The sequence below is a fragment of the Lepidochelys olivacea genome (assembly GCF_965140295.1).
Source record: "Lepidochelys olivacea isolate rLepOli2 genome assembly, chromosome: 10".
NCBI classification, from domain to species: Eukaryota; Metazoa; Chordata; order Testudines; family Cheloniidae; genus Lepidochelys; species Lepidochelys olivacea.
In genome coordinates, this window is record NC_140420.1 from 13298239 (window position 1) to 13316976 (window position 18738).

Genomic DNA, 18738 nt, shown 5'->3' on the forward strand with positions numbered 1-18738 from the left:
GTCTATATTTTCCGATGTTTTGGGTAGAGGCCTGTAGTTCTGTGATTTCCTAGGGTTACCAACTTTCTAATCACACAAAACCAATCACCCCTGCCCCGCCCCTTCTCCGAGGCCCCGCCTCCCACTCACTCCAACCCCCTCCCTCTGTCGCTTACTCTTCCGTATCCTCACTCCCTTTCACTGGGCTGGGACAGGGAGCTGGGGTCGGCGGGAGGGGAGGGGGTTACGGGCTTTGGGCTGGGGGTGCAGGCTCTGGGGTGGGGCTGGGGATGAGGGGTTGGGGTGCAGGAGTGGGCTCTGGGCTGGGGCAGGGAGTTGGGGTGCAGGGGGTGAGGGCTCCGGCTGAGGGTGGGGCCAGTGATGAGGGGTTTGGGACACAGGAGGGAGTTGGGGTGTAAGAGGGGTGAGGGCTCCAGCTGGGGGATGCGGGCTCTGGGGTAGGGTGGGGGATGAGGGGTTGGGACGCAGGAGGGGACTCTGGGCTGGCTGGGGTAGGGGGGCAGGGTCCCGGCGGCTTACTGCAGTTCCAAGGACGTGGCTGCCAGGTCCCCATGGCCTCTAGGCACATGGGTGGCCATGCGGCTGTGTGGTGGTCACGGTTCCTGGCCAATGGGAGCTGTGGAGCTGGCGCTGAGGGTGGGGGCAGCGCGTGGAACCTCCCAGTCCCTGGCTGCCCCAGTGCTTAGGGGCCGCAGGGACCCGGTGGCTGCTTCCAGGAGCTGTGTGGAGCGAGGGCAGGTAGGGAGCCTGCCTTAGCTCAAGGCCTCCACTGCATAGCCAACCTGACTTTTAATGGCCCAGTTGGCAGCTTGATGCCAACCGGAGTCGTCAGGGTTCCTATATTTCCTAAAGGATTTTTTCTAAAATAATTGTACCCTTTTAAATTCAAGGTACAGTAAAAGTGTTTTTTTCCTTAAATAGGGACATTGGAGTTTAATTCCAAAGATTAGTTGGACTCGGTCAAGTAGCTGCCAACTCTTGTGAGCCCTTCCCCCTTATTTTTGTCAGTAGCTGCCTGCCCTTGGCTGCTTGCTGCGCTTCATTATCTCGTTCTCCCTCTACAAAAGCTGACTGCCTGAAGTCTGGAAATTGCTACAGGCATCACAGACACATGTCACAAACCAGCCAACATTATTTCAATCTTTCCAAATTGAGGTTTAGAAAATGTGGAGCTATCTAATCCTAAATCTTTGCCAGACACTGCAGCAGAACAGAGGCTGCAACCAAAGCAGAGAGAGGAAAAAAGTGCATGGTGTGTAATCACCATGACGGGGTTATACTATAATGATGGAAAAGTGAAGCAAGTGGGAAACATGTCAATGGAAAGTACTGTAATGGCCCCATTACAAAGCCCTGAGGTATTACAGGGAAATAGACACATATGGTTTGCAAGATGTGATTCGAACCATGTTGTAAGGATAAGTTTTTGAAGGCTTGCAAAGTGTCAGATGTTATTTCAGAGAAGTTCTTGCAGTATGTAAGTTGCATTACTATAACTGAGTGGTTTGCAAACTATGGCTCACTGGAGCACTTGCTGGTTGTCTGTAGAGAGCTAACTGGTCACATGATGCTGGCTCTCCATGTTTCCAGTTCTCAATCACAATACAGTAAGCTAAAAAAGTTTTATACTTTCTCAGTATTATTTTTCCATGTAAGAACTTGCTGTGTTGTTTGACCACCAATGATTGTAGAGGAAGCTTCATATTCTCCTAAAACAACACAAATAATAGTGAATTTATTTCGAGTTTGCAAATTTTGTTCAGACTATTAGCAAATACCTACATATAAAAAAAAACCCTAAATGGATCATGCAAAAACCGAGGTACAGCAAGCAAGCAGACACTGTGCAAATCATTACTGGATCAAGCTCCATGAAGAGATACAGACAGCCTCAGGCAAAGGAAACCTCAAAATCATGGATGACGGCCTGAAGAAAGCTCTAGGTCCCACTGACAACAAGGTTGCTCCTCTCAAATCGCACAGCGGTGAAATCATTACAGATAAAAGCAAGCAGGTTTCTCGTTGTGTTGAACACTATTCAGAGCTATACGCATAAGAAAGAAACATCACCAGCAAATCACTGGACCAAATACCAACTCTACAGGTCATGCCAGAGCTACATATGGAGCCCACTGTAGAAGAGCAAAGCAAGGCCACTGATCTGCTATCAAGTGGCAAGGCTCCTGGAAAAGACGGCACCCCGGCGGAAATCCTCAAGTGTGGGAAAGACAGCCTATTACCATATCTTCATCAGCTGCTACTTAAGTGCTGGAAAGAGGATGAGATGCGTGATGCAAACATCATCACTTTGTATAAAAATTAAAGGTGAAAAGGGCAACTGCATCAACTACAGGGGTATCTCACCTCTAAGCATAGCAGGAAAAGCTTTCGTAAAAGTAATCTTAGTCTGCCTACAACAGCTGGCGAATCGTGTCTACCCTGAATCACAGTGCTGATTCAGGGCTGGAAGATCAACTATAGATATGATATTTTCTCTGCAACAACTCCAAGAAAAGTGCAGAGAGCAAAACCGCCATTGTACATCGCCTTTGTGGACCTAACCAAAGCATAGACGGAATGAATATCCCTATCTTGGGACCAGACCACCAGGGCAGCCAGTACATAAACTGCAAAGGGTACTCTTCAATGGTGCTGCAAGCACTGGTGGATCACCTGGGACGTTTCACTGACATCAATGTGGAATGGCCGGGAAAGGTACATGACGCTCGCATCTTCAGGAACTCTGGTCTGTATGAACAGCTGCAGCAAGGGACTTACTTTCCAGACCAGAAAATAACCGTTGGAGATGTTGAAATGCCTATAGTTATCTCTGGGGACCCAGCCTAATGCCATGGCTCATGAAGAGGGATAACTCAGTGGTTTGAACGTTGGCCTGCTAAACCCAGGGTTGTGAGTTCAATCCTTGAGGGGGCCACTTAGGGATCTGGGGCAAAACTTGGGGATTGGTCCTGCTTTGACCAGGGGGTTGGACTAGATGATCTCCTGAGGTCCCTCTCAACCCTGATATTCTATGATTCATTCGACACAGTCAGCAGAGCAGGTCTATTTGCAAGACTAGAAAAGATAGGATGTCCATCAACCCTGTTAAGTCTTAAGCATTCATTCCACAACAACATGAGAGCAACTGTCCAGCTTGACGGATCACTTTGGACAACTTTGAGATGAAAAGCGGAGCGAAGCAAGGATTTGTTCTTGCCACTACACTCTTTGGAATCTTCTTCCCAGTACTCTTGAACTCTGCGTTTAAGGTCATGAAAGATGGAGTGTATCTCCACACAAGATCAAATGGGAAACACTTCAATCTGTCCCGACTTAAATCAAGGACCAAAGTCAAAAAGGTGCTAAACAGGGAACTTCTATTAGCTGATGATGCTGCCCACAATGAAGATCTATTACAAGAACTTTTCAAGTACCTGTCAGGCATTTGCTCTCACCATCAGCATCAAGAAAACAGTTGTATTAGGACAGGGGATTCCACAAGATCCTTCAATTACCTTAAATGCAAACCAGCTAGAAGTAGCCCAAAAGTTCAGCTGTTTAGGTTCTACTGTGACTACCAACCTCGGACTGGATGAAGAACTAAGTGTTTGCACTGGAAAGGCTGCCACCACCTTTAGCAGACTAACTAAAAGGGCATGGAACAACTCAAAGCTTACCGTCAAGACCAAAATGCTAGGGTACCAAGCTTGCGTCCTCAGCACTCTCATGTATGGTGGGGAAACATGGGCGACTTAGGCTCATCAGGAGAAAAGGTTGAACAGTTTCCACCTATGTTGTTTACACTGCATACTCAACATCAAATGGCAAGATAAAGTCACCAATGGAGAGGTTTTTCAAAGGGCAGATTTACCAATTGTGACAGCCCTGCTCAAGCAAAGACGACTGCACTGGCTGGGCCATCTGAGGTTGGAAGATGGATGCATACCCAAGGACATGCTATACGGGGAGCTATCAAAAGGAGCAAGAACAACAGGACGTCCCAAGTGAGATATGAAGGAATTTGGAATTGATCCTGACCAATGGGAAATCTTGGCAAGTGATCGTAACAAGTGGCGCCATTGTCTCCATCAGGGTATCAAAATCCATGACAGGCGCTGGCTCCTCCAGCTTGAGGAGAAAAGAGCCCATAGGAAGCAAGCAGCTCCCAACCAAGATATATTTGCAATAACTGCCAAAGAACATGCAAATCTTGGGTTGGCCTATTCAGTCACATGAGACATTGCAAACCATCTACATCATAGGCTGCAGTTCCCACCGTCTCTCGTAGACAAAAGGATGCCAGGAAAAAAAATGGATCAACTCATGAGCAATTTACAAATGGAAACAAGACCTAAATTCATAATTAATCTAATTTTCAATTAATAATTTCACCTAATCTAAAAACAAAACCTGATGGGCTACAATTCAGAGTCTCAAACTTTTTCCATAGTGTGGACAACATAATAAGAGTGACTGTGTTATAGTCCATCTCCCTTTACTGATTGTGCATAAAATTTTGGAATGCACAATCAGTTTCAAGAAATCCAGCACTTGTCCCAGTAACTGATAATCTGGCCCACAGCTAGAACCAAATCAAACTCAGGGTTAGATTCATAACTAGATCAACAAATCAAAGTTTCACTATATAAACAGTTTCCTTTTATTATGAATACCTACACAAAAAGCATAATTACATTAAAATTGTAATGATGTCAGAAGTAAACTTTGACTTCAGTTATTATTGATATTTGAAAGCCAAGAAATTTTAAAATTTAAAATTTTAAAATTGTTGCCACACGCATCCTTAACTCAGCCTTTCTGTTGGTACTTAATCTACAGGTAGATGATCGGGATGCCTTTACACCCACACGTGGTACTTATTTCTGTATTTGTGCATGCTCTCTTTTCCTCTCCTCCATACCTAGCACTCTTATTACTGTGGTGTCCAGGCACCAGAATACAAGAATTAAAATGTATCCGTATTCAGGTGAGGACTATCTCCGCTGCTCCTTCTTCGGTGAAGTTTTATAGCACTTCCTATGTGGGAGAACTCTATGGCAAGGATGATAACACTTGATGGCCATTATGTTGCTGCCTCTGTTGAGAGAAGGCCTAAAACAGGAGGTATATCCTGTGCTGAGGTAAGAAATGAATTTATCCCGACCTTTTGTGTTAGGGATATATTTGATATATTTGGCCTTCCATCAAAAAACTCCCATCCCAACTCCAAAGGAAGTCAACTTCTTCGATTCTCGACACTGTTTCTTTCTCCTTTTGTCTGTCTTCCCAAAACACATTTTCCTAGTAATTTGCCAAACTTTTAACAATTACCAGTGACTGCACTTACTAGTCAAGCAGTCTGGGGATTTTTAAACAAAAATTATTTAATTTAAACAGTGGAATGGTCTTTATGTATATTTTGAGTGTAATTGTCACAAAGCTGGTAAAGCTCTCTCATCCGGATATCACAACATTAGGCTGCAACACTGTCTCTTTCCATGGCACCTGTTGCACGCTTCCTGGGCCCAGACTCTGTTATCACTTCATGACAATAGGACTTCATGGTCCTGCTGACCCAGGCAGGCACGCAGGACAAGTGCTGACTCCTCAGACTTCCCAGTCCCCAGTAGCTTTAGCACATCGTCTTTCAGAGCTCCAACCTTGTGGGAAATGTAGGTTTACAGTTCACCTCTCCAGGGACATGTGATAGTGGAAGCAAATAGAGACACAAGCATTGTAACGGTTCCAAAAACAAATAGCTCTTTATGTTAGCTAGCATAAGAAATGTACAGATCTAGACAAAATAATAAAATACCTGTATATATTTCTCTGCCTCCATTTCCTCACCACTCTTGTGCATTCTTTGGGTTCATGTCAGAGTCCTCTAGGACGGGGGTTCTCAGGACAAAATTTTTGATGGCCTCAGAGTGCGGCCACTAACGCTTGCTGGTGGCCGCTCTCATATTTTTTCCTAAAATACTTGTGGGTTGGAGCCTGAATCCCTGTGTCTAGATCCCGAAGCTCCACAGACAGGGCCTGGGGATGGAGCCCAAGGCTGTGCGGATGGAGCATGGGGCCTGCTGCCACACAGCCGTAGCCCAGGGCTGGAGCCCAGGGCTAGAGCCTGAAGCTCCGTGGCCAGAGCGTGCTGCCCTGCCTCCCCAGGGCTGAAGACCAAAGCCTGAGCCCCACTGCCCCTGGGAAGGTGGGGAACTTACTGTCTGCCTGCTTCCAGCGTTGTGCCCCAGGTGTCTCCGGAGGGGGGCAGGGTCCAACCCCTGCTGGTGGCCCTAGTAACCAACACCAAGGCGGTGCATCCAGGAGCAACAGGGAGGGGCTGCTATTTTGCCACTTCTCTCCTGCCCCCCCCACCCCCAATCACAGCTCAGAAGGCTGTGACTACAAGAAAAACCTCTGGTGGCCACATTTGAGAAACACTGCTCTAGGAGGGCAGTACCTTTTGCACATGGCTTCTCTTTTGAATCATGGAGTCTCTCTTTCCTCTGCATCCAGTTTCCTCCTCCTTTATCAGCTTGTCCTGTAGTTAAGAAAGGAGGACACTCTGCTATGAAAGCATGCCCTCTGTTCTCTCTTGCCCAACTTGAAGAGTCACCTTACAAGTGGAGAAAGTTGGCCTTATCAACACTGGTTCTCCACTTGTAAGGTAAGTCCCTTCTCTGCATGTGCCAGTATATTTATGCCTGTATCTGTAATTTTCATTCCATGCATCTGAAGAAGTGGGGTTTTTACCCACGAAAGCTTATGCCCAAATAAATCTGTTAGTCTTTAAGGTGCCACCAGACTCCTCTTTGTTTTTGTGGATACAGACTAACACGGCTACCCCTCTGATACTTGTCTCTGTGAATTCCTCCGATTTCTCTCCTCCTCTCCCCCCCCCCCCCCCCCCCGGCCTTGCAGTCTCTAAAACCCAGTGTTAATGTCTGATCTTTGTTCTTTGGGGATTTTCCACTCTCCCAACCCCACTCTCTTTTGCAGAGAAGTTGGAGAAAATTGGTTTTACTTAGGATATGGCCATCCCATTGTCCTAAAACACTCCCAATTTGAATGGGAGCCATCAAGGTTTAACTACTTTCTGTTGTCCCTAATCGGGGACTACTAAGATACCTGAACACAGCCCTGATAGAATATGACTGACTTCACAAATGATATGAATTCTGGTTGATGTTATGAAATTGTGGTAAGTTGTGCATAGACAGATTCTCCAAATCATCACAAAAAGAAAAGGAGTATTTGTGGCACCTTAGAGACTAACAAATTTATTTGAGCATAAGCCAAGTACTCCTTTTCTTTTTTGCGGATACAGACTAACATGGCTGCTACTCTGAAACAAATCATCACAGTAGTTATTAGTAAATACAGAAGTAAAAAGCTAAGCAGAATTTCTTTAAATAATGGATTGTACCCAATGCTAAGACCATCCCTATTTAGAATTCTATTTATTTGAACTTGCAAAGCATTATTGTAAATATTTCTAGTTAATAGTGCATCCTTCTCCAAACTCTTAAATCACAATGTTTATCACAAAATATTTTTTCAAAAACCTTTAAAATCATATTCTAAATAATTTTCAGCATTGTCTTTAAGTGAAAATCCTGTATATTAAAAATATTCCAAAATGTATTGATGTATGGGGAGAAATCTATTTTCTGTAACCATGTTATAAGATTGTCATGGAAAAGAACATATTGTTAAAAATATGATGTGGAGGGAGATGGGAATTTGGGGGGAAAAATGGTTGGAAAGTAGCCCATGGGATTGGGCACTGGAGTTCATTAGCTCTGCTGGAGACTATCAAAGCTACTTCAGTCTCCAAAACTGAGGCTCACATTATCATTAATGCTGCTACAAAATTCACCAGAGCTGCTCATCAAAGTATACTGTAGTTTTGCAGTACTTGAGTGGCAGAGCTGGAAATAATGAGATGAAGCTGTGCTATCTCAGATTCTCAGAACAAAGCAGAATTGCAGTGCTTTTGCAGTTGTCAGCTACCGTGGTTGGCTCAGTAGGTAGCTGTTTATTCTTAGCTCCTCGTTCTGTCATATCACTGAATGATGGGAAGGAAGGCTAAAAGGAAGCCTAAAGCCAAGTATTAAAAGTTTAGAGTAACATGTCAATGTAAATAGTTTTGATAACACCTTTGAAAAAAGCATGCCTAAATTATAAATCTGAATGAAGATTCGCAAAAAGAAAAGGAGGACTTGTGGCACCTTAGAGACTAACCAATTCATTAGAGCATAAGCTTTCGTGAGCTACAGCTCACTTCCTCAGATGCATATCGTGGAAACTGCAGCAGGCTTTATATATACACAGAGAATATGAAACAATACCTATTCCCACCCCACTGTCCTGCTGGTAATAGCTTATCTAAAGTGATTTCCAGCACAAATCCAGGTTTTCTCACCCTCCACCCCCCCACACAAATTCACTCTCCTGCTGGTGATAGCCCATCCAAAGTGACAACTCTTTACACAATGTGCATGACAATCAAGCTGGGCTATTTCCTGCACAAATCCAGGTTCTCACATCCCCCCCACCCCCATACACACACAAACTCACTCTCCTGCTGGTAATAGCTCATCCAAACTGACCACTCTTCAAGTTAAAATCCAAGTTAAACCAGAACATCTGGGGGGGGGGGGGTAGGAAAAAACAAGAGGAAACAGGCTACCTTGCATAATGACTTAGCCACTCCAAGTCTCTATTTAAGCCTAAATTAATAGTATCCAATAGTTACTTGTCACGGCTAACCTGGTGGCTGAACTTTGTGACTTTGTCCTTACCCATAACTACTTCACATTTGGGGACAATGTATACCTTCAGATCAGCGGCACTGCTATGGGTACCCGCATGGCCCCACAGTATGCCAACATTTTTATGGCTGATTTAGAACAACGCTTCCTCAGCTCTCGTCCCCTAAAGCCCCTACTCTACTTGCGCTATATTGATGACATCTTCATCATCTGGACCCATGGAAAAGAAGCCCTTGAGGAATTCCACCATGATTTCAACAATTTCCATCCCACCACCAACCTCAGCCTGGTCCAGTCCACACAAGAGATCCACTTCCTGGACACTACAGTGCTAATAAACAATGGTCACATAAACACCACCCTATACCGGAAACCTACTGACCGCTATTCCTACCTGCATGCCTCCAGCTTTCACCCTGACCACACCACACGATCCATCGTCTACAGCCAAGCTCTGCGATACAACTGCATTTGCTCCAACCCCTCAGACAGAGACAAACACCTACAAGATCTCTGTCAAGCTTTCTTACAACTACAATACCCACCTGCAGAAGTAAAGAAACAGATTGATAGAGCCAGAAGAGTTCCCAGAAGTTACCTACTACAGGACAGGCCTAACAAAGAAAATAACAGAACGCCACTAGCCGTCACCTTCAGCCCCCAACTAAAACCCCTCCAACGCATTATTAAGGATCTACAACCTATCCTAAAGGATGACCCAACAGTCTCACAAATCTTGGGAGACAGGCCAGTCCTTGCCTACAGACAGCCCCGCAACCTGAAGCAAATACTCACCAACAACCACATACCACACAACAGAACCACTAACCCAGGAACTTATCCTTGCAACAAAGCCCGTTGCCAACTGTGCCCACATATCTATTCAGGGGACACCATCACAGGGCCTAATAACATCAGCCACACTATCAGAGGCTCGTTCACCTGCACATCCACCAATGTGATATATGCCATCATGTGCCAGCAATGCCCCTCTGCCATGTACATTGGTCAAACTGGACAGTCTCTACGTAAAAGAATAAATGGACACAAATCAGATGTCAAGAATTATAACATTCATAAACCAGTCGGAGAACACTTCAATCTCTCTGGTCACGCGATCACAGACATGAAGGTCGCTATCTTAAAACAAAAAAACTTCAAATCCAGACTCCAGCGAGAAACTGCTGAATTGGAATTCATTTGCAAATTGGATACTATTAATTTAGGCTTAAATAGAGACTTGGAGTGGCTAAGTCATTATGCAAGGTAGCCTGTTTCCTCTTGTTTTTTCCTACCCCCCCCCCCCCAGATGTTCTGGTTTAACTTGGATTTTAACTTGAAGAGTGGTCAGTTTGGATGAGCTATTACCAGCAGGAGAGTGAGTTTGTGTGTGTATGGGGGTGGGGGGGATGTGAGAACCTGGATTTGTGCAGGAAATAGCCCAGCTTGATTGTCATGCACATTGTGTAAAGAGTTGTCACTTTGGATGGGCTATCACCAGCAGGAGAGTGAATTTGTGTGGGGGGGTGGAGGGTGAGAAAACCTGGATTTGTGCTGGAAATCACTTTAGATAAGCTATTACCAGCAGGACAGTGGGGTGGGAATAGGTATTGTTTCATATTCTCTGTGTATATATAAAGCCTGCTGCAGTTTCCACGATATGCATCTGAGGAAGTGAGCTGTAGCTCACGAAAGCTTATGCTCTAATAAATTGGTTAGTCTCTAAGGTGCCACAAGTCCTCCTTTTCTTTTTGCGAATACAGACTAACACGGCTGTTACTCTGAAACCTGAATGAAGATTGTTCATGTTCTGAGATCCTATGGCTAGCTCATTAACATGTAGCAGAGGGTCAGACATGGTATTGAAACCCTGACAGCAGAACTGAAGAATAAGCAGAGTTGTCACCTTTAAAAAAAATAAAATATCCCTTGCTTGCTGTTGCCAATTCTAAGGTGAAAACGGCTCATTGGCAACAAATTTGTTAAATGTAAACAAACAAAAACATTGTAACCTGCTGTGAGCATCCCCTATATAGCAAGGCACAGATGCAGCAAGTTTCATGGCCACAGACTTCCATGAATGTAATCAATATTGCAGGCATGAAATTTACTGCTGGCCAACGAGATGTGCATTTCTCTTGGAGTAGTGACTTGTGTTCTGCTGTAGGCAGCCCTGTCAAGAGTGTCTTAGGTGTCTGAATGGTGACCAGAATGGGTAACCAAGGAAGAGGTTTCAGGTGGAGTATGGGGGAATGGAACTTCCTCCCCAGTATTGTTCTTGCCATGGAAAAATTTAACTGCATTAACCTTGGTTAAGACCTTAAGCCATTTTTGGAATCTTTTAAAACCAGCTAGAAATATAGTTTTACTCTTATAAAGTATCTATATTTTTGCTGTAAGTTTAACAAAAAAAGTTTGATTTCATTTGCCTTTTTTTTTTTTTAAACAAAAATCAAACCAATCCAATGGGCTACCAGGGTGGATAATTATTAAAAAGCAAAATTAGCTGCTTCATACAGCTGATTTCTTTACTTAAATTTCAGATTTTTCCTACTTCTGTAGAAATTGCTGTCAAATAGTATTAGATTTTAGTGCACATTTAAATTTTTTTTTGACTTGGCTATCAAAGAGCTGATCCTAAATTCTTAAATCATGGATTCTCATACTTTTTCATAGTATGGACTACTACTTAATAGAGAGATTCTTGTGGACCCACCTCCTCTACCATTCACAACTTCACAGACAACCTCACTTCCCTATTGCAGTCCTATAACATTTGTGCTAACTACAGCAATTGCTTACATACTGAAGTAGTACTGGGGAAGTATTTAATGTGTTTTTAGCTTGAATGCAATTTAGCAGCTGGAAAAAAGGAGTAGAACCAGCACCAGGTGACCAGTGAGCTCTAGCTGCTCTCGTCCCCTAAGGCTCCTACTCTACTTGTGCTACATTGATGACATCTTCATCATCTGGACCCATGGAAAAGAAGCCCTTGAGGAGTTCCTCCATGATTTCAACAATTTCCATCCCACCATCAACCTCAGCCGGCACCAGTCCACACAAGAGATCCACTTCCTGGACACTATGGTGCTAATAAGCGATGGTCACATAAACACCACCCTATACCGGAAACCTACTGACTGCTATACTTACCTACATGCCTCCAGCTTTCACCCTGACCACACCACACGATCCATTGTCTACAGCCAAGCTCTATGATACAACCGCATTTGCTCCAACCCCTCAGATAGAGACATCACCTACAAGATCTCTATCAAGCATTCTTACAACTACAGTACCCACCTGCTGAAGTGAAGAAACAGATTGACAGAGCCAGAAGAGTACCCAGAAGTACTACAGGACAGGCCAACAAAGAAAATAACAGAACGCCACTAGCCATCACCTTCAACCCCCAACTAAAACCTCTCCAGTGCATCATCAAGGATCTACAACCTCTCTTGAAGAACGACCCATCACTCTCACAGATCTTGGGAGACAGGCCAGTCCTTGCTTACAGACAGCCTCCCAACCTGAAGCAAATACTCACCAGCAACCACACACCACACAACAAAAACACTAACCCAGGAACCTATCCTTGCAACAAAGCCTGTTGCCAACTCTGTCCACATATCTATTCGTGGACACCGTCATGCGGCCTAATCACATCAGCCGCACTATCAGAGGCCCGTTCACCTACACATCTATCAATGTGATATATGCCAGCAATGTCCCTTTGCCATGTACATTGGCCAAACCGGACAGTCTCTACGTAAAAGAATAGATGGACACAAATCAGACTTCAAGAATTATAACATTCAAAAACCAGTAGGAGAACACTTCAATCTCTCTGGTCACTCGATTACAGACCTAAAAGTCGCAATGCTTCAACAACGAAAACTTCAAAAACAGACACCAACGAGAGACTGCTGAATTGGAATTAATTTGCAAACTGGACACCATTCCATTAGGCTTGAATAAAGACTGGGAGTGGATGTATCATTACACAAAGTAAAACTATTTCCCCTTGTTTATTCCCCCCCCACGGTTCCTCACATGTTCTTGTCAACTGCTGGAAATGGTCCACCTTGATTATCACTACAAAAGGTTGTGCACAGCTGCCAGAGGCAATTGCTTTAGTGACTTATCTATAGTTATTCATCTCTGATTATAAATCTTCCACTAAACAACATATTTGGATGTGTCATTCATTTGTACGGACCACTCTTTTGGTTTATCTCCTTATTTGGCATTTGCTAATACTGAACATATTCAAGAGACAGGTTTGTTAGTGTAAGATGGGATTTTCAAAAGCCCGTACATGGCTTAGGAGTACAAGTCTCATTGATTATTTTCTGTGGGACTTGCTCCTAATTCATTGGGAACTTTTGAAATAATACCGTTAGCGGTAATACTGTATTTTTTTTTCATGTCTCCGGACGCTTCATATAGGCCCCAATACAGCAAGGTATTTAAGCACCTGTAATGTGCATAGATTTTATATACAGTGTTTGTGAAGCATCCACCTAACATTTTAACAATGCCCATGAAGTCCTTTCCAAAGATTAAATTATTCAGAATTTTGAGTGGTTACCTTTGAAGTTATATTTTACATTTTTTAATTTGATTTTTGATAATTTATACTCATGTTGGGACATCCTTTATTTTTTACAGTGGAAATCTAATTGTTCAGAGTATTTTCTGGAATGCAATTAAATTTATAAAAAGCATTAATTAAAATTAAATTTAATAGTTCTTAGAAATAGTTGCTAATTAAATTAATTTAGATTAAAGCAAAATTGTTTTTTGACAAAAGATAGGTCTGTCCAGTGACGCAAAAAATTGTTGTTTGTTCCTCACACAATTGGCAATACAAATATTGCAGTTAGCTTATGGGTTTAGTTTAAAATAATGAAGTTTTATATCTTTAAATTTTTTCTAAATTCTCTAGAATCTTGCTGCAGGTAAAAGTTCCCTTCAAAATCAATAGCAGATGCAAAATACTTATAACTTTTATCTTTGGTTCCTGCTATACAGGAGACCTGAATTTGAGTCCTAAACCCAGTCTCTCTTTCAGGGAGTTGAAGATTGGTAGGGGGAGTGAACTGGAAGTGAGGAGGAGGCATGTTTTCTTAAATGATCTAGTGTTTGGAACAGAGTTAATGGTCTCCAGTTGGAGATTTGACCTACCTTCCTTGGCTAAAGAGCAGGTCATTGTATTGTGGGACTCAAAGGTGATGTTGAGGAAGAAAGTGGGAGAGCAACCCAGAGTACCCCTTTTCTCCCCCACAAAAGCACTTCATACTTAATGATAAACACACCTTCCAACTTCAAAGAAGGGCAGGGGAAACCTGCTTTGCCAAATTATTGTCCTTTCTGTAAATGGATGAACTCCTGAAACAAGTGATCCCATATGTGATGGTGTAGGCAGATTATGTTTAATTGCAGCTGTAGATGGTAAAGCAAACATAGAAGTTGAATGGCATGTATGTGAATGTTACTTCATTTACATGAATTTAAAAAACAGAAGATAGAGAAGTGGTGGGAGGAGGTGAGCTGTTTCTGCACCCTAGCAGAGGATTTATTTAGTGAGTAATTGAAGAACTATAGCTAGGATTTCAAGAAGCACATAATTATATTCAGAGCTAAAATATGTAGGCAGCAGAAAACTGCTTTTTTTTTTTTTTTATCCTGGTAAGGCATACTTGTAATTTTGGGTCTAAATGTGGTACATTATGGCAGTAAGAGGAATTGTATATTTTGTCATTCCTGACATTACACATTGTTTTTTCACTCTATAACAATCTAACCTGCCTAGATATTTCTAGGTATCATTGTGGTATCTGAACATTAAAAATAGCTGACTACAAAAAGTTTTCAGAGTTTTGAAGATACATTGTCAAAAATTAGTTATTTCCAAAGTTAGACATTTATCATGTTTAGAACATGATACTCATGTTGGGACATCCTTTGGAACTGGGTGAGTAAATAGTATGTGATTACGATCTCCCAGTATATTTTACATGTAGAAACAGCTAATTCACAGGAAGGGGAGCTCTGCTAATATTTGCTATCATGGTAGATCTCTGAACATAAATGCTTTCTCTTTTTTGTATAATCTGTTATTGCTGATGAAAAGGCCTTCTTCCAACACATAGATCCAACAGATATAATTACAATCCATGAATAACAAGAAGAAACATTCCTTTGGGCCTCCAAAAACAGAATAGGCAATCCTCTTGTGAGCTTAAATAAAATCTAATGATATTGGTTTCTGGTTTGGGTTGGGGTTTTTTTTTTTTTTTGACTACAGGTAAGATATGTTGGTAATTTTGACACTTGCCAGGAACAATCCAGGATTTTTGTACATGCATGATTTTTGTATGTGGCTTTCTTTTATCATTTGCAGTGCTTACCTGAGAGAAGAATCCATTCCTTTGATTCTATGTCAGTTGAAATGCCAATCTTTCCATGATGAAGTTAATATACACTGACAAATCAATAGCTGGTGAATAATGTTGGTTAATTGCAGAGATGAAAGTGGGTGGGAAAAGGACAAAACACCACATGTTAGACAGCAGAAATATGGGAGATTTGTTGCTAAGTGTTGTATAGCAACTCATTCTACACGTAGAAGGTATGATAAAGCGGACGTCCTCCCTGAGAGGAGATGGATTCACACTCCCACGGGAAAGATATGCAAAAGTGAAATTGTTCCTTAGATGCTGTGGATGACGAAAATATGCAAATAACACCAGAACAAACAGGTATAGGAAACACCAACATACAGTTTTCATGTAAATCAATTTGAGGAATATCTGTCTAGCTAAATGTGTTGTTAATCCACCCATCACCCAGTTGTACCTAGGCACCTATAGGTCAAGTCCTTTGTGACTGCAGCTTCCATTAAGAAACTCGGGTATTTCAGAAGAAATGTAATTTCATGAGAAATGTTCTTTAAAATTATCTAAAAAATACTTGTTCATATGTCATAACCATGCCGATGTAGAATACATGAGAAGTAGGAATGAAGGGCTCTTATCTCAGTTTGGAGAGATTTGCATGTGTAACTGCCTGCACATAGCGAGATTTTATATGTGTAGTCTTCTGTGCATTTCAAGAGACATAACAAGTAATATTTCAGTGCAGCTCTGATTTAATGTTTATGGGTTTTTTTTAGTGGTCTTAACGTGATCTTTAAGACTTGATAGCACCTTGTGTGAAGGCTTTGCAGTAACCTGTTACATGCTATATGTCAGGGCATCTGAGTTCAAAGCTCACTTATTAGTTTCCAGGCTCGCAGAATTTGGAAAAGTCGTATGTCTCTCTTCCTCCCCACCCCACCCCAATCCACTGCGTAACTCCTCCTTTTATTTCTTCTTGATATGACTTTTCTGTGAAGGAGAAAATCCACAAAGAAGCCAGCAGGTACCTAAGATCCAGAAAGGCCAGTGGATTTGGAAAAAGACCTGATGGCTCATCATTTTCTCAGTTACAGAAATTGTGTGATTCCAAAAATAATGAGGCTTCCAACATTTTAATGAGAGTTTCTTACACTGTCGTTTTTTTGTAGAAGGCAAGTATTTTTTTAAAAAAACAGCAATATTCCATTCTTACAACCAAGACCAATATTGTTACAATATTAAAATGGTTCAATTTTCATTTAAATGTAGTGACTGACGTAAATGTGTTTGTCTGTGTGTGTGTGTGTGTATACATACACACACAAAAATTAAAATGAAGATAGCAGTAGTTTCGATAATTAGGACACTTTAATCTGTAGTTTGTGCTTGTGACAAAAGACCCTGATTTTTCTATGGACAATATTCAAAAATAAAGTGAAGCAATGAATTTTGTTTTGATGGATTCTCTGAGATAAGGTAATACAGATGAGGAGGATAATATGCGTGACTTCAGATTTGATGAAGCGTTGATGTGAACATTACAAACGAGGAAAAAAATCTTCATCCTAGTTCTATATTACATTAAGACAAACAAAAAAATCAATGCCTGAAACGTATGTTAGAACAGAAAGCATATACAGTCCTGTGTATAGCACAGTAGTTCTTAGCAAAGTTGTCAAATGGCTATATTTGGATGGTAAATCAATAACTTTTTTTCTGCATCTCCACATCAATGTGTTGTAATGAGTTTTCCCACTGTTGTGGCAGCTTCATTATTTAAATGGGAACACCTAGCATATGACAGCAAAGTAGCTATTCTCTGATAATCGAGTTATCTCTATTCTTCCTAGTCTGATAACGTTTCCTGATAAATTATCATTCATACATGTATAATGCAAACTAAAGGCCCCTTATTAGTCAGTTTTTAGTAATCCTGTTGATGATTAAATATAAATCTGACTAAAATGTATTCTTCCACATCAAAGTCTTGTCATAAAAATATTTAGAGTATAAACCTTCAATACTCAGCAGGGCATTCTACATACCTATATTTTACTGTTAGTAGCAGGCATTTTGTTCTATATTTGTGCAATTTTCAGTTATGTTTTTATACAGCACTACTAAATTAAACTTCTGATTGCTCATTACTGTCAGGAATGACTGACTTTAGGGCAGCATGACAAAAACGACTGAACGTTGTCATTTTAGTTTTCTGTTCAACATACAACCGTAATTTGTCTCTAAAAGTTTCACCTAGAAAACTGTAAATCAGTGGGTTCAAACAACTGTTAGAAAAGGCTGCTAGGTTTACAATATGTCCTGTTAGGGGATAATCATGCCGAAAAGATTGGTTGCCTGAAGAGAGAGTCTTTCCTTTCTCTTGAAGAAGCTGAACGCTAATGAAGACATTTTCAGGTAGCCAGCAAATAAAGAAAACCAGGACGACTACAAAAATCATTCGAAGAGCCTTTTGGCGCCGTAGTCGAAGACTCCTGTGTTTGTGTGCTTTTACAAGAACTCGAACAATTAATGAGTAACAAAGACCGATGATCACAAAGGGGATTATAAACCCCAAGGTTATTTCTAACCACTGGATTTCTTCTACATCTGCAAAACAAAAGTAGACCTCTCCAGTGTGCTGCAAATGTACAGCTGTAAATGGCACTAGTGCTGCAGAGATAGATGCCATCCATATGAGGCCACAGCTTAATCTAGCATGCTGCATTGTACGAAATATGTTGGACCTCATTACTTTTGCAAGTGCTATGTATCTGTCAAAACTCATCCATGTCAAAAAGAAAATGCTGCTATACATGTTGATCTGAAGGAACAGAGACATGAAAGTGCAAATTATAGTGATATCATAATACTTTTCATCAAGATTAAAAACCTCAATGAGGGAGTCAGCAACTAAAATCAAATCCGCTACTGCAAGGTTTATGAAGTACAGGTCAGGAATAGTCATCTTTTCCCGAAAACTTATGTTCACAACTAAAATCAGAATGTTTCCCACAAAACCAATAGGGAAAAGGAAAATAGTGTAAAGGCATGATAAGAAAAGCCCAATAATGTATTGTTGGTGTTCTTCTGATTTATCAGCCAAGATAGAAGACATGCTTTCATTGCATAAATGTGATCCATTTAGTTCAAAAGATGTGCCGTTACAAATAAATGGTGATACTGCTCCTGTGTAAGATTCCATGGTTAGGATCTCTGCTGGAAAGATTACATCGGTATTCACGCTTTGACTTTCAGTGCCAAAATGGTTAAACTGTTGGGATTTCCACAGAGGTTACAACAAGCATTTTAAGGATTTGGAAAGAGGTTTACTTTTTTTTGTATAAAATGTTTAAACTGTTTGGAAATGGAATGGAAGCCAAACCAAGTAGGCTTGAAATTAGCTGAAATTTATCAGTTACAGAAAAGTAAACCGTTTAAGAAATTTGCTATTTGTAAGATGCCATGCACAAGGCAAATGAGAAAATTAATGTTTCAGATCATGTAGGACCTTTCTGAACTTAATGGTAGTTGAATTGCACGTACACAAATGTTTCTTCACAAATGTT

General features: G+C 41.5%; 2 protein-coding genes across 2 annotated transcripts in view; one reads left to right on the forward strand and one right to left on the reverse strand.

The window, feature by feature from the left end:
* Positions 1-18738, forward strand: part of CHLSN (cholesin) — a 191226-nt gene that overhangs the window by 21252 nt on the left and 151236 nt on the right. The gene's annotated exons all lie outside the window — the stretch shown is intronic.
* GPER1 (G protein-coupled estrogen receptor 1) lies at positions 17298-18530 on the reverse strand (the record flags this gene model as incomplete). The annotated part of the gene is made up of 1 exon (XM_084642046.1): positions 17298-18530. Exon 1 carries the CDS (start codon positions 18372-18374, stop codon positions 17298-17300), a length of 1077 nt encoding a protein of 358 aa, XP_084498172.1. The 5' UTR covers positions 18375-18530.